Below are 18,398 nucleotides of genomic sequence, written 5' to 3' on the forward strand. Positions count from 1 at the left end.
GGCGGCGGCCGTTGGAAAGGCGGTTGTGGGCGGGGCCCGGCCCGCGGCGGGAGGTGTGCGGGCCGCCGGCTCCGCGGTGCCCCTGCGCTGCCGGAGCGCCAGCCAGCCGCCGCCATGTCGCTCCCGCCGGAGAAAGCCTCGGAGCTGAAGCAGATCATCCACCAGCAGCTGGTCAAGGTGAGGGCGGTAGCAAGGTGGAGAGCCCCGGGCAGCGGAGCACGTCCTTGGCGTGGAGCTGCTTCGCCTGCTCGGAGAACTTGCCGGGGCCTGGCCGGGCTTCACCGCCTCGGTGATAGGKACCCCCGGAGAAGCGCTCCGGGCTAACGGCCGCCCGGGCCTTAGGCCTTTCCCTCCCTCTCCTACCGCCCTCGCGCTTTGCCCTCGTCCCTTTCCCTGTGTAATGGATCGGCCCCCGGTGCTGCCGCSCTCGCTGTCGGGGCTCCCCCGTGAGGGCGGGCAGAGGGGAGGAGGCGGCGGCGGGCCGCGCCGTCGGTTTGCTCGCGGCTTGTTAAGGCGGAAACTAGAATCGCGAAAACAGCGGGAAAGAAATGTCGATGCTTTAGCTCACCCGTCGCTGAACTATCGCGGTGTTTCGGTGGCTATAGCCTTACATCACTCCTGTGGCAGAAACAACTTTAGAAATGCGTGCAATTTCACAGCTGAGCCATCAAAGTTCAGACATTCTGACTTATTGATCATAGATAAAGCTTGCGACAGAGGTTCCCTACTTGTATGCCTTAGCTGCAACTATATAAAGGTGTGTATTTTTTCTTTAAAAAGTAAGAGAAGGAAAAGGAGGAACTGAAGATACTGTTCCGGGGAACACACAGACTTTATTGCTTCTCCACTCATGGGTTTCCATTTAGATTCATCTCGCAGGTCAAACACACAGACCTACACAACAGCATCAGAGGGTTGGCAATTTCCAAAGAACTTTTGATGGTTGAAGACACATCCTATGGTGCRATAAGGATACAGTGGCTTGGGTTGTTCAGCTAGAGGAGGGTCATCAGGATTGACAGGATGGTGGAGGTACCTCGTCAAAAACATTCAGTTTCTTGCCAGTACACACATTAAGTTTGAATTTGAGGGAGAAAAGAAATTAAAATAACGAAAGTTTTATAATTAGTGGATTTGTAGGCTGTTGGTAAGAAGGGATATTCAAGGCTGGGGGTGCTSTCACAAGCAGTGGAAATGCTCAGGTTTAGTATATTCTTAACTGCTACAGCTGCTTTGGTGAGATAATGTGACTTGCTGCAGTAGTTCTTACTAAACAGGAAAAAATTGACTAGGCGCACACACATGTGCAGAAAGGGATATTCTTTTGGTGCAGTTTTTTTCTATATTCCTAGGGGAAACTGGTTGTCTTACAGAGTAACATTTTAGTGATAACTGTGACCATATAAAGAGCTTAATTTCTTTTATTCTTATTAGCATACTTAAGCCTCAGTCAAGAAGGAGAACGCAAATATATTTGAGGAGACTGGTCTTACATTCAGTTGTTATACAGCTGAGTGCAAATTTAAAATATTGTGGAGGTTATTATGGAAGTGTTATTTATAAAGTTTGTGAGTGTTTGAATATTTATTTATAGTATATGATGAATTTTCTCTTCAGATGGATGTCCATGGCAGGATCAGAGAAGTTCTTGCTGAGACTATACGTGAAGAGTTAGCACCTGAGCATCAACAGTTATCCACAGAAGACCTGATAAAAGCCTTAAGACAGCGAGGAATCATCGATGAAGTTATGAAAGAACTTAAATTTGTAACTGTAAGTAGCTTTTAAAGCGTTAACATATTTTGATTATTATGGACTCTTTTAATATAAAGTGAAAACTGCTACTTCTAAGTGCTTGTATTAGCTTTATTGAATTCCAAGTTCTGAGTTGTTCAGTGAAAATATTGCATTGAAAGTACTTGTTCAGTTCCATTATGTTTTGAATCCTAGAAGATAATAAATCTAAGGGGCAACACTTAATTGAAGTAGAGGATTCTTTAATTTTTGGAAGGTAGCAGGGAGAGCACTGTTGTCTCACTTGATTACTTAAGAAGTCTAATTGTAATTCTAGGATGTGAATGACATGGAGAGGACTTCAGCTCCACCAAAGCCATCTACACATTTTGTTGACAGAGAACCACCAGTTCTGAAAAAAAGTATGTTGCTTGTTTATTTTAATATTTGGATTATTGTTTTAAGATATTTTTTAAGTGTGTGTTTATCAGCCTCTTCGAATTAATATTTTGATGTGAATTGGATTAATTTAAAGTTTCCATATTGTACAGAAATAGATGCTCTTGCTTATCTATATTRAAGTAAATTCATATAAACAGCAGAAATTAGTTCCACATAGAATTTCATTTATTGTGTATTATCTTCCCTATATTTTAACAYTGCTTTCTCCTAAGCACTTGTTTTGAAACTGTTTTTTTTCCCCCTATTTTCCAGTTATCTAACAGATGTTATAAACATACTTAAGAACTGTTTGTAGTCTCTTCATATTTATTGCTACGCTTTACAGCTAATATTGACCCAACACGGAGGTATCTTTACCTTCAGGTTTTGGGTGGAAAAGCTTTTCTGGAACATCTTCAGGAACCTGAGCCTTTGCCTGGCCAAATCTGTTCTACCTTTACACTGTGTTTACATTTTCGGAATCAGCGCTTCCGTTCTAAACCTGTTCCTTGTGCCTGTGAACCAGATTTTCATGATGGTTTTTTACTTGAAGTACACAAGGATAGTCTAGGTAAGGAAGACTGTGAGTTTGAATCTGATGGGTTTTTTTTTCCTAATATTACAGTTACTCTAAAATGTCGTGGTATTATTTAACGTTTTTTGTCTTTTTGTCATGTTTTTCTAAGGAAATTAATTCCTGAAACAGATTTCACTACTTGTAGATCTTTATCAGTTCTTACCTGTTCTTTTCCCTCCTTTCCACTCCAAAGTAACTTTTGAATTTGACAAACTTTATCCAGATTTAACAGTGAGATAGTATTCCTAGAGATGGTAAGCTCATATTTTTATGAACATTATGCTGATAAGGAAGAAGGGAGACCTAAATTTTTTCATATGAAGGGAAAACCTTCAGTGTGAGTTTAATCTGCTTGCTAGTTTGTAGACACCTGCAGAATAGTAAATCATCCACAGCCTTTATTATCTTTGTTCTGTTATTAGATAGGGAATGTGGTAGGAAGCTACGTGTGTTACAAATGTTTCTGGAATAAATAGGAGAAGTTTAAGCTAGTGGGATAAAGGAAGAGGAGATTAACACTGTCAGAATCATGTAGTAATTCAGGGTGGGTAATGGAGTATCAGAAAACAGAGAAAGCTAGAGTTATTGCGGGCAGACATGTAGGGGAGAGTGAGAATACTGCAAGTTCAAAGAAAACCAGACTTTGTTAATTCTGCTGCTCAKGTAACAGTTTATATCATTGAGTCAGAGCTTAACTGCAGAGAAAGTTGTTTTTTAAATATTCATGTATAGTAAGTCAATTTTCTTATTTTTTAGGAATAGTATCATTTTAATTTTTGTACTATTAAAAGAGTACCCAAATACAGAAATCTTTTTATTGCCTCTCTAAATTTATCAATTGTAATCATTCTGTAGCTCTGTCTTTTTGATTTAAAGATTTTAACAATCCACCTTTGATTTAAGGTAGGCTTGTTGTTGCTTACACTTTTAGACAGAATATTTTCTTAAAATGTAATGTATGCAATGRATATAAATGCATATCCTTTAATTTTAAGGAGGTATTGGAATGATAATATTATGGCTATCTTCATTTAATAATGGCAGGTGATGGAGGTAAAATGGTGGATGCAACCGCTATGTTATCAATATCAGATCCAGTACATATGGTTCTTATCAAAACAGACTCACTTGGTGAGACTACACTAGTAGCATCCTATTTCTTGGAGTGGCGATCTGTCTTGGCTGCAGAGAATGGTATAACAAATGTTGCTGTTGAACTCCTYGGTGTAGGTAAGAATACATAATAAGAGTATAATGAAAATACTTAAAATATTGGATATTGAGCTTGCTTAAATGCTCAAAGCAGTATTTATGTTGTAGTTTAATTATAGTTTGACTCATAAATTAATGTAAGGTATCCTTAGAAATGTTCGTGTAGGAGGCCAATGGTAAGATTTTTCACCTTAGCAAGATAGTGGCAGTGTGTGTTCCAGATGGCCCCCATGTCAGATGTGTGTTTTTTCGCAGAATCTGGATCAATTATCAAAGCTTCCTGCCCTCTCTCTCCACCCCCATGCCTTCAAATGATTAATAGCCATGAGTGTCTTGGGCTAGCGTATCGAAGAATAAAATTTCATGTATGCCTCTTTCACAGCAAAGAAGCAACTACTAGATAAAGTGTTTTCTGCTATGTTACCATTTATTTCAGCTGGTGGAAGCATGCGTCTGCTAGAATAGATGAACAGCTTTGTTTAGCGCTTCACAGTCATTATAAATGTATATTATTATGCATCACTTCTGTATATGCCCCTTTAGGAGTTGCTAGGATATTATGATTTAGTAGATAAAGGCTAGATTTATGATCAGGTTATCATGACTTCCTACTCTGGCTCTCCCGGAGATTGGGCAAGCAGTAGTTGATGAGCCATTTAAATATTCTTTATTATATTACAGTTACACAATTATATTACAGTTTCTCTACCTGTTAGGTGAGCAGTCCTCTCTGATTTCTTAAGAGATTGAATTATAACTGCAAAGTATTTTGAAGGTTTGATTTACTGTGTAAGTTATTTCTGATTCTTATCTCTATTACTTGCCTTTTGGGGATGGTTTACTGCAATGTTTATCCAGTGAACACAAATCTAGTAACCTTATTTACAAATATTGCTTTACAGCTTTAGTTCCTTTTGAAAATGYTGACTGTTGACAAAACATGCTAAGTAATATGGATTTAGGTAGCCTTTCAATTAGAGCGATTTTCACTTACGATTGTTTAGAATTGCATACAGAATAACTGGAGCTTGATACTCAGGGGTGAGGGAGGAAGTTAAATTTAATTACTGGTTTTCCAAGTAATAAAGAATCAATATCTAAATCCAGTGCTTTTTCTCTTCTTTCAAAGTCTTGTCATTGTACAAAATGGGCCAACAATATCAAAGCATACTGCCATCTCAGAGAGACAAACCTGAGATAAATCTGAGGCTTTTGTTACTTATACTACTCACAATCCCATATCTGTGTTCCTTATTTCTTCTTGCTGTTTATATAATTTTAGATTTTGAACTTTGTGCAACAACAATAGTGAGATTTTTTTTTGGCTATTATTATCACAGACTGGGTCCTTCAGAAAGGAGGGGTGTTGTGGAGAAGATGAACTTTGCTCAGTTTTGACCACTTGCRTCTGACCTACCTGTGTAGTCAGTAGAAGTGAACACTTTTCCAGTATGATTTTTCTAGTCTATTTTAGATAGGTATTCTAAGCACATCCAGAATGTTACTCATCATATATCCCAGTGTTGGCTCTAAAGGGGGGCTTGGATATCTAAGATGTAGATAACTGCCTTTTTGGTCCGATTACCCTTTTCATTCTCATTGGCTCATTCTAGTTTGAAATTTAAATAAAGATATTTATTTTGCATATATTTTGCATATATTTAATTATTTTTTTGCATTTCTGGTTCCTGCCTGGCTGGAATGTTCTAAGTGAAATGAATTTTAGAAGATTGATCAAAATGTATTTGATTTTAAGGTACAGAATCAAAGGTTTCTGTTGGTGTTTTAAACATCAGACTTGAAATGTATCCACAGCTAAACAAGATGCTGTCTCCAGAAATCACTAATACTCAAGTAAGTAATTTCTGGGTGGGCTGATTTTATTTATTTATTTATTTAGGATGGGCAGCAGGAGAGGRAAAAGCTCAGTATAGAGCTACTTAACTAGATATAGATATTAAGGACTTTGGGGTTTTCAAATGTCTCTTTTTTAAAAAAAAAAGTTTTTTTGACTTAAATATAATTACATTTTTTTAAACTATTTTCATGTACCAATCATTGTATGAAGTATTACTGTAGAAGTTTTTTAACTACCTGTATCAAAACCTTAAGAAAAGAAATAAGAAAGATGTGATACACTTAATTTTTTGCAGATAGTAGATGTATTTCCTTGCTATCTTTCCTTTTTGAGAATCATTTCAACAGTCAGTTATCCTGCTTGTAGGGCCAGTAAATGTTGGCCTGAAGGTATATGCAGGTTTTCTTCCACACTTCACAATCCGAGCAATCCTTCTGTACAGAAATGCATTGCTGAAGATGAACACCATTTCAATCAGGCTTGGTATATGAACCTATATAAGCATTCTGATAAGAAACATAACTTGAGATTTTCATTCATTGGATTTTAGTTTGAAAATAAATTCTTCATTTGTTGGGCATGTTTTAAATATAAAGTTTTATTTTGCATATGCCAGGATTTTAGGTTAATATATTTATTAATTTCCAGTTTTTCTCTTTGGAGTTAATATGTATGAGGTTGTTTTATTTTCTTACCTGCAGTTTTCTTTGGAACGTCAAAAAACAGCAGAAAAAGAACGATTATTTCTTGTATATGCTAAACAGTGGTGGAGAGAGTATCTACAGATTAGGCCTACCCACAACGTAAGGCTAGTAAAGATTTTTGCACAGGTTTGTAAATTCTAATAATAGAGCAATCTGTTCCRTAAGATTTTTTAATTATTATTATTTTGTAAATCTATTCTGAAGTTTATGTGTGTTTGTGTGTGTATATGTATAAAATGTGTATAGATAATGTTATTGTGGTAAGGTTAGCGCTACAACTTGTGTAGCATGCAAAAAATTAAATTTGTGAAGTTTGAACTTTTATGTATGTGCTGAAGTTTAATGGTGCAGAAGTAAGGGCTACATCACAATCACTGATGTACGAGTTAAAGATAGTTTAGTCTTTCTTACAGTTGGGAAAGACTCGAGTGGTTTATGCAAACTATTTCATGTAAATTTTATACCAACTGAAACAATTAAAATTGGACATGCTACTTGATCCCTGCAGTATTTGAGCTCTGTGTAGTTTGTAAGGTAGTTTAACTGGTTAGAATTGCAGACTAACTATAAATGTATGACTAGATCATGCTACARTAGTGAGTTACTATGTGTCAATTGCTCCTTGGTAACTGTCCCTTGGAAAAAGGAAAGGTAARATACTTTGCATTTACCATGCTATGAATTTAACATGCATAAGAGCAATTTGCCCAGAGCAGATGATGTGCAGTAGCTTCTTATCTCAAAGTAACTTCCTGAAACAATCTGTACCTATTGGTTCTCTTCAGTCAAGTAACTACTGTTCTGGCTGTGCAGTGAGTGTTCAGTAGTGATGTGAACTTCCAAATTAGGATTAAGGTTTCAAGACAGAGAATGCAGGGAAGCAAAAACTGTAAAGAGATTGGGAATTGTAGAACTGGGAATTTGGGTACCTGGGGTAAAAATGAGACTTGTGGCATTTTGAGAATAAAGCTGTGTGAGAATTAACAGTATTCCACTTTCTGCACTGGCAAAGCTATACTAGAATTGGGAAGAGGCTTGGAGGGAAGGGCTTGTGGGTTGGTTTAGAGGACTCAATTCTTTATTACCAAACTATTCATGAATGGCAGCCACAGAACACTATAGGAACTGGGCCCACTGCTAGCCTAATGCCTACAGAGAGCAATCTTGAGTTTCCCATTAGCCATAGCAAATGTTAGTAAAACTGCCTTTAATAGCCTTTTTGTTCATTTCAGTTATGTACTCCTAAGAGTTAAAAAATCTCTTGAGAACAATCTTATTCAATCTCTGTAAAGCTTTATAATGGTAGAGACTAAAAGCCAGGGGAAATAGAGAAATTAGATTATCAGAATTGTATGAGAAATTCAATTATCACCTCATTATCTACTTCTGTATGCATAATGCAGAAGCATGCATTACATAGATGAGACTGTATTASATAAATACAGAGTCCTGACTTGATCTCTGCTTGCCTTCTGCCCGTGAATTCATTTCCTACAGGATTTCAGTCAGCTTCCAGTAGCTGCTGCTTTTCTTACACCAACCTGCTGGGAAAACACGGCAAAACCTTAACATGGGCAGTATATGACCACAGTGGCTAATAACTTTTGAGTATAAAAATATCAGACTATGATTTCCTGAAGCTCTAGACCTGTAAAAAGCTTTGATGCCTTTTTAAATACAGGAATACGAAAGTACCATTTGGCACAGTGAAGAAAGGTACTGCTTGAAATAGTTTTAATAGTTATAATCATAGTATTTCCTTGCAACATATAGTAGAACAAACTTTTTTCCAGTCTTATTTCTCACTTTTTCCAAGAAATCCAAAATTCTTAGRATTTTTCTTCCCTCAGTTTGTGTAAATCTAGTGACTTCATTGTGAGTAAATGTCATTGATTCTTTGTGTTAYGAAAGGAGATAGTGCTCAAATTCAGAAGCAGATAACTATCTTTTAAACTGGATTTTTTGTTTGTTTGATGATATGTGTAAATTGACTGTGGATGAAGCATAAGCAGTTCATCACTCATTTAAGGAAATGAAGTTCAGCCAGTATTGCTCCTGGTGTTTGAACTTTTTGTCTGGAGCATTTACCAGTGATAGACCTAGGGGAAAAATCTAGTTTTAATGTCTCTCTGAAAGAATCATTGTGCCTTAACAATCTTAGGCCTTAGTTCTGGGAGCATTTTTGTGTCTGAATAATCTTGAATGGTATTTATTTTGGAGATACTCTATCTTTCTTGCAGTGAGATTTACTGAATTAAGATTAATCTTTTGTGATATTTGTATGGCTGGCAAGTAACCATATTTGATGTTTAGGATGAAAATGGGATAAACCGTCCAGTATGTTCCTATATMAGACCACTTCGAGCAGGCCGGTTATTAGACACACCTAGACAAGCAGCACGATTTGTCAGTGTCCTGGGTTATGAAAGAGCTCCTGTCATCGGAGGAGGTGGTGGCAAGCAAGAACAGTGGTGCACCCTTTTTGCTTTTTTGTGCAGAAACAAGGTACATGGAATAGTCTTTGTATGACACAGTACAGTTGGATATTGTAGTTGAAGTTAGTAAGGCATGCAAATAAGTGGATTAAATGCTTTTSAGATTATTATCAATTACAAATAATAGTTTATTTGAGATCTTTTTAAAGAGGACTACAGTAGACRAGAAGGATTTGGAGTGRACTTTAACATTTGTTTTACTACTTTTGTTGATGTCCATTTTTTCAATAACTGTACATGACAATAAGCTTGCTTTTCTTCATTTGCTTTTCTAAGATCTCATATATTTATTCCATGAATCCCTGCTAGCATGCAGGCCACAGCTTTAAATTTCAGAGTGATCCAGGAAGAGTTGTAAAAGTCTCTTTTAAAAAGTAGTAATTTTGTGGAAGTGCTAAAATACATTGTCAGTAAGCCTTCRTATTCAATTTTTTTGCAATATGTGAATTTTCACTGAAAAATTAGGCATAGTTTTTTATCAGACATTTGTATTATATGAGTATAATAAATGGAATGTAAATTGTAACTCATTGTGGATTATTTATTCTGTTGTATGAAAATAGGAATAATAATTCCTTTTAATCACTTTTTGGGCTTATCAGTCCTTTTAATAACCAGTGAAATACTTCTGCTTTCAAAACCAGTCTCACTGATGTGTTTATATTAAAAAGATCTGCTCTTTTTGGCAGCAGAAGTTATATCCCAATTTTTAAACCTTTTCAAAGACCACACAGACTAGACATTAGCTACTGTCTCTAAATATTTGGTCATGCATAGATAYGGTATGAAGGGTCACGGCATATGTTCTCAGCTACCCAGTAGCTTCCACATAAAAGTGATGATAGTGACTTGGGGATTGAGGGCTGTTAAATGGAGGTACAGAGAAAGAGTTTCCTCCAAGGCAGAAGTGGACAGTTGTACAGAAAATAGCCAAATTTAGCCTCTGAGACACTCATTGGACCATTCCTCATTGGAAAAGTGGTGTGGCATTATTAAATGAACACAGATTCACCAGAAACTTGTTTTAATATGCTCTTCTAGGTATTTTGCTTATGCCTTATGGTAGCGGAAAACTGTTATCTGTGCAATTAATAATTATACCCACCAGCACTATCTTTTATATTTCCAATATTCTGAATAGGAGTTGACTAAATATGACCAACTTTTCTTTTTTAAAGAACTTAAGAGAATAAGAGTATCAGATGCTGCATTAAGTTTCTTGCTAACATTGATAATTCACAGAAATCAATGAATCTGAATAGGGAAGCCTTTTTCTGGTTGAAGAGAAATGCAGCTGGACAAGATTCTCAGTGTTTTTCTGTTTTTTATGTCTGTCAGAAGTTCTCTTTTTTTAACTTCTGAATTTTGACAACACATTGAGGTAGTAAAATGAGAATTAGATTTTAAGTGGCTAGTAGGTGTTTATTTCCTAACTCTRTGTGAGAATATTATATAATTGCTATTATTTCCTCACATGTTTGCCTTACTAACATTTTGACTTGTAATTAGAATATTATTTTTGTCCTGGTGGGCTTATACCTTCTGATTTTGGATTACTTGATGATATTGTTATACTATCTAGAAATGCTTCTCAGTATTAACTATACCCTGTATTTGAATGAAAAGATACAGATTGTTCATCACTAGAAATTACTACTATTTAAAATGATTTTTTTTCTATTACAGAAGACTGAAACTTGTCACATGAAGAGTTAATTCTTGTGATAAAAGAAGCTTACTAGTCTCAATATATGAAATAATAAGATTATTTGTAAAATTTGTCTGAAGCTTTTACTCTAGCCTGTAGCAGTAAGTTTTTTACATTATACAGTTACCAGAAACAAACCTAATTCATGATTTTGACTATCTTTCCTCTCCTAGCCAAAAGAATGAGGAAGGTATAAAAGTGGAAGGAGAAGTATTGCTAGACTCATGCCCTAGTAAATAGTGATTCTGCAGTAAATTCAAAACCAACTGCTTGGTCTAGTGCCTGGATTTGCTCTTCTGTAATGTATGTACAGCTCTTATCTTTCTGCTGGACTTCCCTAACAGTTTTGGAAATTGTAGTAGGCTGATACACTCTGACATATTATATACAAAAAGAGTAGAGATAGATAGCTTTTTAAGCATTGAAATCTTGACTTTTGCTATGTGCTTTAGGTAAGCAAGAGGGAAACATGACTTGCTGGAGAGTTACTTAGAAAATATCATGTTTTACTGTCCTCAATTTTTTTATCCATGTCTGATAATCAAACTGTTCATTAATATTCACTGCCTAGGGTGACTGTGAAGATCATGCTAACCTTCTGTGCAGTCTTCTCCTTGGATATGGTTTGGAAGCCTTTGTGTGTGTAGGAACAAAAGCAAAAGGAGTCCCTCACACTTGGGTTATGACTTGTGGGACTGATGGAACCATCACTTTTTGGGAGAGCTTAACAGGACATAGGTGAGTAAATGGGATATAAGAAAACTGAGCAATGTATACTGAGGTTGAGGAGGGGGGGTTGAGTGCGCGTGTGTTTTGTTTTCTACACTATAGTGTTGCTAAGTATCTGGATGGTCCCTCTCCTTGAGTCTTTGTCCTCACTGCTACTCTTTGGAAAATAACTGATTTGGCATGAGATGAAATTCTTCAACAGTCTGTAATATATTTTGAGGGCTTTAATACAGCATGGTAACTTTCTGTACTGCCTCAGCAGCACTGATTGCTCAGTGATGCTATCATTGCAATCATTTTTGATGCTGGGGATAAAATCAGACATGATTGCCTAAGAACCCGTATTTTTCTCCTCATTCATCTGTGAAATCAGCGTTGTATTTCTTTTTTACCTGAAGAAATCTCTTAAGTTCTCTTAGAATCTCTCTCTCACTTCAGCCCTTTTAGAAGGGCACTTCTGTATTCTGGAACTTCTGGAACCCAGTTTTAAAAAAATCCTTTCTTGTTATTTTGCATGTCATATTGCTCAAGTGCATAGGATAGTACTTGCTTCCAATTTTCATGTCAGAATAAAAATTGCTCAGAACTTCATGTRAAGAACTTCCAGTTCATTGATGCTCTTGAGCACTGTGATCCATCCCATTGTACTTTGCAGTGCTATCTGAAGCATTGCCTTTAGATATTTTTTAAGTTATTATATAGCTTCGGGTGGTGATGCTCTTGCATTGGTAAAACTACAGTAGGGACATATATTTGAATACAATAGTTTTGGCCTGGTGAAAGGAGTTGATTAATATATAGTGTTGAAAATAAGATGTGATTCTATTCTCCCACTGTTTGTATATACTATGATTAGTATATATTTTCTCAAAATATGATGAATAATGGGGAAATTGTATGGGCATGTTATTACGGTTGCAAAATTTAATTGTTGTTGAGATCTGCTTGACAAATCAGCTTATTTTTGTAGATTTAAAGAAAAAAGTGATGTATTATTTTATTGTACATTATGCTTCMAAAATGTACACAACTAATTTTTGGAAACAAATGCCATTTTGGGGAAAAACTTCCTACAAGTTTGGCTTACCTTTTAAAAGGAGACATGACTTATTTCTACCCTATCTAATGTTTTTACCTTCCTTGAAATGTCTATTGGTAAGAAATTGAATGTTTTTGACCAGGTACCTCCACCGTCCTGTCAATCCTGATGACCCTCCTCTAGCTGAACAACCCAAGCCACTGTATCCTTATCGCACCATAGGATGTGTCTTCAACCATCAAAAGTTCTTTGGAAATTGCCAGCCCTCTGATGCTGTGGAGGTCTGTGTGTTTGACYTGCGAGATGAATCTAAATGGAAACCCATGAGTGGAGAAGCAATAAAGTCTGTGTGTTCCCCTGGAACGATATCTTCAGTTCCTCCTTTTCCTCCTCTCTGTGCTTCCACAATAGATGCTGCAATAACAAGCAATGAGATAGAATTGCAGCTGAGAATACTAGTCTCAGAACACAGAAAGGTAATACTGTTTTAAAGACTTTGATCTACTGAGGTAATGAAAGTTCTTTYTTTTTCTGTGTACTTGTTTTGAGTAGCTGTGTGTTGGTTTAAATACTCATGTCTTTGCAGTGTGGTTTCTATCAGATTTGCAGAAATGAAGAATGTGTGAAAATTCAAATAACTGGGGAAAAACATTTGGAAAGACGGTTCTGAGCTAGTTCAGGTCTCATATTTATTTGCACTGACGCTTTGGTAGTCYCATGTGTGGGCTCTTTCCCCCTCCACCTTTCCCTCTCTTTCCAGGTCTGTGGTTTTCAGCTTAGTGACATCTGTAGAACTGAGTGGTCCATAAAAGAAACAAGATGATGATCAAATCTGTTTGTTAGTAGGCTCTATGTATCCATCGCAAATGTTTTAGTGTGTTTAAGACAAGCAAACAAAAAAAAAAMCCCAGACTTTCAGTTTTTATAATCTCACTCTGACTGCTTTACAAAACTAAGTTAGTGGTATTTTTAGAAATTAGTTTCTTCCTTTATCATGGCTTTTGCATGACATAATGTGCCCGAAATAATTATTCTTAGCTAGATGTGAAGGGATGATACCTTATATGCTGATTAGTCTTACTCTTTTTTTTTTTTTAATGTCAGAAATCTCCTTTTTATCTCTTGCCATGTAATATCAACCTAAGGATGACAAGGAATTCTCAAATTGAAATTACTCTAGGAATCTCATGCAACACTGAATGCTGAAGTGGTAGATTTTTCTACTTGTTTGTATTTGTGGGGTGGTAACAGGCAAGGGGGTGTGTGTGTATGTGTGCACGCGTGTGGTTATGCATTCTTCTTTTCACAAATAATTACCAGAGAGACATGAGAAAAATAGAAGTGAGGTGAATTTCAGTTGTGCTTTTCCATGTTTTTGCTGCATATTTATGTACTAGCACTGCCTCTTTATGTTTCACACAAAGATACTGTAGCTAAAACAACTAGTTTTAACTGTACAGGTCTTGTTTTAGTCTAGCAGGCTGACTTCTTTTCTTGCTTTGTTTCTGTTATAGTTTGTTTCTTCTGGCTTGGTATTATGAATCAATATCCAAATCTTACTGCTTTGTGAGCCAACTTCCATTAACTACTAATTAAAGATTTATCATAGATTTATTTTAATCTATAGATGTTCAAAACTTGTAATAGCTTAACATTCATTCTGCACTACAGTCATTGTTCTGTGACTTGCCTCGCAGGATCTTGGCCTTTCTACTGTTTGGGATGACCAGCTATCCTATCTGTTGTCACCAGCACTAGCAGCCTATGAGCTTGAACGTACAACGAGCATTTCTGCAGGAAATGAAGAGTTTCAAGATGCTATAAGAAGAGCAGTGCCTGATGGTCACACATTTAAAGGGTTTCCTATCCATTTTGTGTACAGAAATGCCAGGAGAGCATTTGCCACATGCCTTCGGTAAGATAAAATAYAGATCTAATATGTATACATAAAACCAAATAGGAATACTTAATTATGAGCTACAACTCTTCCTTGATCATGGAAAATCAATTTCCTTACATTAGAACCAGAAGGAGAGTTGTGTGGCCCAGGCAGTGGGTCATGGGGTACAGAGCATTTATTTTACATTTGTGAGTTCATTGATAGACTTACTGTGGATTAAATAAAGATTGAACAGTATGTTGTTTGCTCCCCTGAAAAAATGGTTTATTTCATTTCTCTGAACTCCTAAAAATGATCAGTGGTGACTTTGGTTTCCTCCAAGGCACAACAACTATCTGATACTAATGAAATAATATCTTTATTCATATTGGCAGACTCCTTATATACATCATTATAGAAGTGTTGGTTAGTCATGTTTGAAATAACTGCACATCTGTATCTGAATCTTTTAATGATGACTTAGTATTGTATCTGTTATTCTTGTTTTTCTTTTTGTAAATAGGTCTCCTTTCTGTGAAGAAATAATCTGTTGTAGGGGAGACCAAGTGCGACTTGCAGTTCGTGTACGAGTGTTTACATACCCTGAATCTGCATGTGCTGTTTGGATCATGTTTGCTTGTAAATACCGCTCTGTACTTTGAGAAGCAAAGTCATTCATACCTTTTTTTAGATCTACAAAATTATGTATGTATGTATAAATAATACCATTAAAGACTAACATATTTTATATAAATATTACTGATTTTTGAATATTGCAGTGTGTGTATTTGAGAATTATGTGTACACAGTAATGATTGTATTTATAAAGAGAATTTATTTTTACTTTAATAAAAGCTACTTTAATATCTTTGAGTACAGGTCTAGTCATTAAAATGCATGAATAAAATACTGACTTCCCTTCTACAGTTCTGAAATCGTGTAAGAATTCATTTAAAATCTGTTTTATCTGTACCTTTGTATTGTCTAGGGTAAAACAGAGGCAATCCTGGCATGACTGAATAGTACTTTTTTTGTTCCTGTTCCTTTTAATGTTTGCCAAGGTCATAAGCAAAAGGTAGACTTTTGTAACCTTTGGCTATACTGCCAAGATAACATGCRAATTGGCAAAAATGAGAAATGTTCTGTTTGTTTGCACACCCACCCACCCACCAAGTACAAGTGTGAAGCCATATTTGGGGACAGCAGARGAGAATAAATGGATAGGCAACTCCCTTCTCCCCCGCCTTCCCAGATTTGAGATGGGATTTCAGGAAAGATGCTTTCAGGGACAGATGGGCCTGTCTTTTACATTGCATCTCTTACAGTGACACTTACTCTTTTTAGTTGATTTTATTAGTAGTTCTCTGTTGTACACCCAGACTTTATTATTAGGTATTCTTGTTTTTAATRTTTGTGGTATTCTATAGAGATTTGACCAAGGGTTCATCTTGATTCCTTTCCCAGCTGTTACCAGGACAGAAAGCCTCAACTTCAATACTTTTTAAATGTTCTGAAATTGTCTTGCATAGAAGTTGATCAAGTTAAGTGCACAGACACAGTTTCACTTATTTAGCACTGCTGTAAGGGAAAGGTACTATAAAACTTACGCTACATAGGCTTTCCTGATTGGCGCTTCTTCCTGACAGGCACTTAAAACCTGTTGGGGAAAGGCCAGAAAAGGCTAAGCAGCAGGTGTTACTCTATGCCTCATGAAAATGCCTCAAAACTTCTGAAGAGGTAAGATTACCCAACAGTGTACCCATATACTATTTCTAACAATTTAATGAGTGATCGAGATCCAGAAATACTGAAGTTAAACTTTGTCTTTTTACCACAAGAAAGATTGTTTYTGCCTGTCTTGGAGCAAACAGTGGCTTCTAAGCTCTTCATCTAAGAGCAGTTCAGCAAGGTCTAGGGAATCCTGGATTTTAATCTATGGATTTAACAATTGGTAAATTCTTGATGTTTAAAAATGAGACTTGTATGCCTTAACATGAGAATATCTACTGGGTTAGAAAGTCTGTCCAACCTAATGCTTTTTCTCCAACAGAAATGCGTAACATGACAAAAAATAGGGAAAAAAATTCAAGAGAGGCTTATCTCTCCCTATTATCTCCCCAGCTTCTGGCAATAGAGTTTTCAGAAGTTCTGGTGGTAGTTGTAGCCAGACTATTTTGCTTAAGGGTTTTCTGTGATTTTGTCCAATTTCTTCTTAAACCTATTTATACTTCTAACCTTAAGCATTCTGTGACAATATGATCCATAATTAATTATCCATCTATAATTTTGTTTTTCTTTGATCTGTAGATGATGACTTTGCTGAGTGTCTTTTAGTTTTCATGCTTTGAGATAAGGCAAGTAATCAGACCCTTTTGGACTTCTCCATGCTATGCATCTCTCTCATGTTTTTATCTGTATAGGCTCCAGTTATCTCCTTTTTAAGGCTGAAGATTCCTAAACTATTTAATTTCTCCTTCTATAGAAGTCATTCTGTATCTTTGATTATCTACCATATCCTCCATATCCACTTCCTCTTGGTCTMTTATGTTGTTTTAAATAGAGGATGATGAGGCACTGGTTATAGGTTAATATAGAATAAAGTTCTATTTTATTTTTTATTTCTTATGTTGTTTGGTTTTCTGACCATTGAACTTGAACTTTTGATGATTTAAGCTGTGACAGTTGTTTCATTACAGTGTAAGTGGTAGCAATTCCATTCTTTGCTCAGACAAGAGACACTAGAATAATGTTCTTCTATGGCTTTACAGTAAGTAAAACATGAGTAAGGGTGCATGCTTTGTGATTTATAGGTTTGAATTCTCTCATTGCTCTGCACTCCATTTTTATCCACTGCTTATATTGTGTTGCTATTGAATGGTAGCAGAATTAGATGAAGCAGCTTGTCAGAATTGTTTAGAGTATGTTTAGAGTATGTTTAGGTACCTTGAGGTGCCTTGAGGTATTTCCACTYGACGCTCACTTTATGTGGCTGGTCAGATACGTTCCAAAAGATACTGTCGTGCATTTGTCAGCACAGTGTGCATCCCAGGGCAAAGACTTCCTTGCGTGAGGAGTAAATCAGTGATTCCTGTTCTTAAGCAGAATTGATTTTCTGTCACAGTGGTTTTTTTTTCTTTTTTTTTCTTTTTTCTTTTTTTTTTTTTTTTTTTTCCTGGTAATGCAGATGACACTACAACTCTCAGGCTTCTACTTCAGTTAGTTGCTTCCCATTCTGTCCTACTTTGGGATTTATTTAAGGGAAGTTTCTCGCTTGGTAATACTGGCCTTTGTAACACAAGAGTGACCCAACTCTGTTTCTGCTGGTGGCAGAACAAAAAGGAGTAAGTAACCCTAGCCGAGGTCAGGGCAGGTATGGCAGAAGTGCGCACTGGTATTTGCTTGTGCATTTAGTCAAAAGTGCAGTATTGTGACTCCGTTGCTGAGCCTGTTCTTGAGAAGCTCTAGAATACTGCGTACTGGAGCGCTTTGAGATTTTTAACAGTACTTTTGGAGCCTGCAACTGACAGATTTGAAAAACTTTAGAAATCTCTTTGGGCATTATCTACCTTTTTATACCTGGAAGGTCAATGTGTTTTTTACCTGTTATGCAGTGCACAAGTGCCCTGATCAAAACTTTAGATAGTATGAATTCTAAAAATCTTATTTCGCTGTATCTAATTTCATTTAAAAGGCTGGGATCGTAAAAGGTGGTTATGGCTAAATTAAACAGCTTTATTAAAATGCTCGTGGTGTTTCTCTTGCAGCAGTGTGTGTGTGTAAGCATGTATGCAATTATAAAAGGGGGAAACAAACAAAAGCGAAACAGCGATAAGCAGAGCAAGCCTTCAGAGCCCCAGTCCGCTCCGCCTGCTCTGCGCGCAGCGCGCAGCGGAGGCCGGGCGCGGCCCCGCGCTCGCCTCGGCCCGCACAGCACCGGGCTGCGGCGCGGCCCGCGTGCAGCTGTAGAAGGGCACGGGAGGGCAGAGGGGAGCGAAAGACAACGCAGCCCCCGGGGCCGGGGC

General features: G+C 36.8%; 1 protein-coding gene across 2 annotated transcripts; it reads left to right on the forward strand.

Moving 5' to 3' along the window:
• The first annotated feature begins 8 nt into the window (after positions 1-8).
• On the forward strand, positions 9-15,236 carry CEP76 (centrosomal protein 76). Of its 2 annotated transcripts, XM_085322483.1 has the most exons (12): positions 9-177; positions 1,618-1,773; positions 2,072-2,156; positions 2,522-2,746; positions 3,797-3,982; positions 5,721-5,818; positions 6,524-6,652; positions 8,840-9,031; positions 11,301-11,467; positions 12,640-12,973; positions 14,195-14,412; positions 14,900-15,236. In XM_085322483.1, the coding sequence occupies exons 1-12, from the start codon at positions 115-117 to the stop codon at positions 15,036-15,038; spliced, it is 1,992 nt and encodes a 663-aa protein (XP_085178609.1). In that variant the 5' UTR covers positions 9-114; the 3' UTR covers positions 15,039-15,236. The 2 variants fall into 2 exon arrangements, with proteins under 2 accessions (XP_085178609.1, XP_085178610.1); XM_085322484.1 differs by lacking the exon at positions 14,900-15,236 and having other exon boundaries at positions 13,602-14,272.
• Positions 15,237-18,398: the final 3,162 nt, after the last annotated feature.

The sequence above is a fragment of the Rhea americana genome, unplaced genomic scaffold, assembly GCF_003343005.1.
Source record: "Rhea americana isolate MKP2758 unplaced genomic scaffold, rheAme1 scaffold_78, whole genome shotgun sequence".
NCBI classification, from domain to species: domain Eukaryota; kingdom Metazoa; phylum Chordata; class Aves; order Rheiformes; family Rheidae; genus Rhea; species Rhea americana.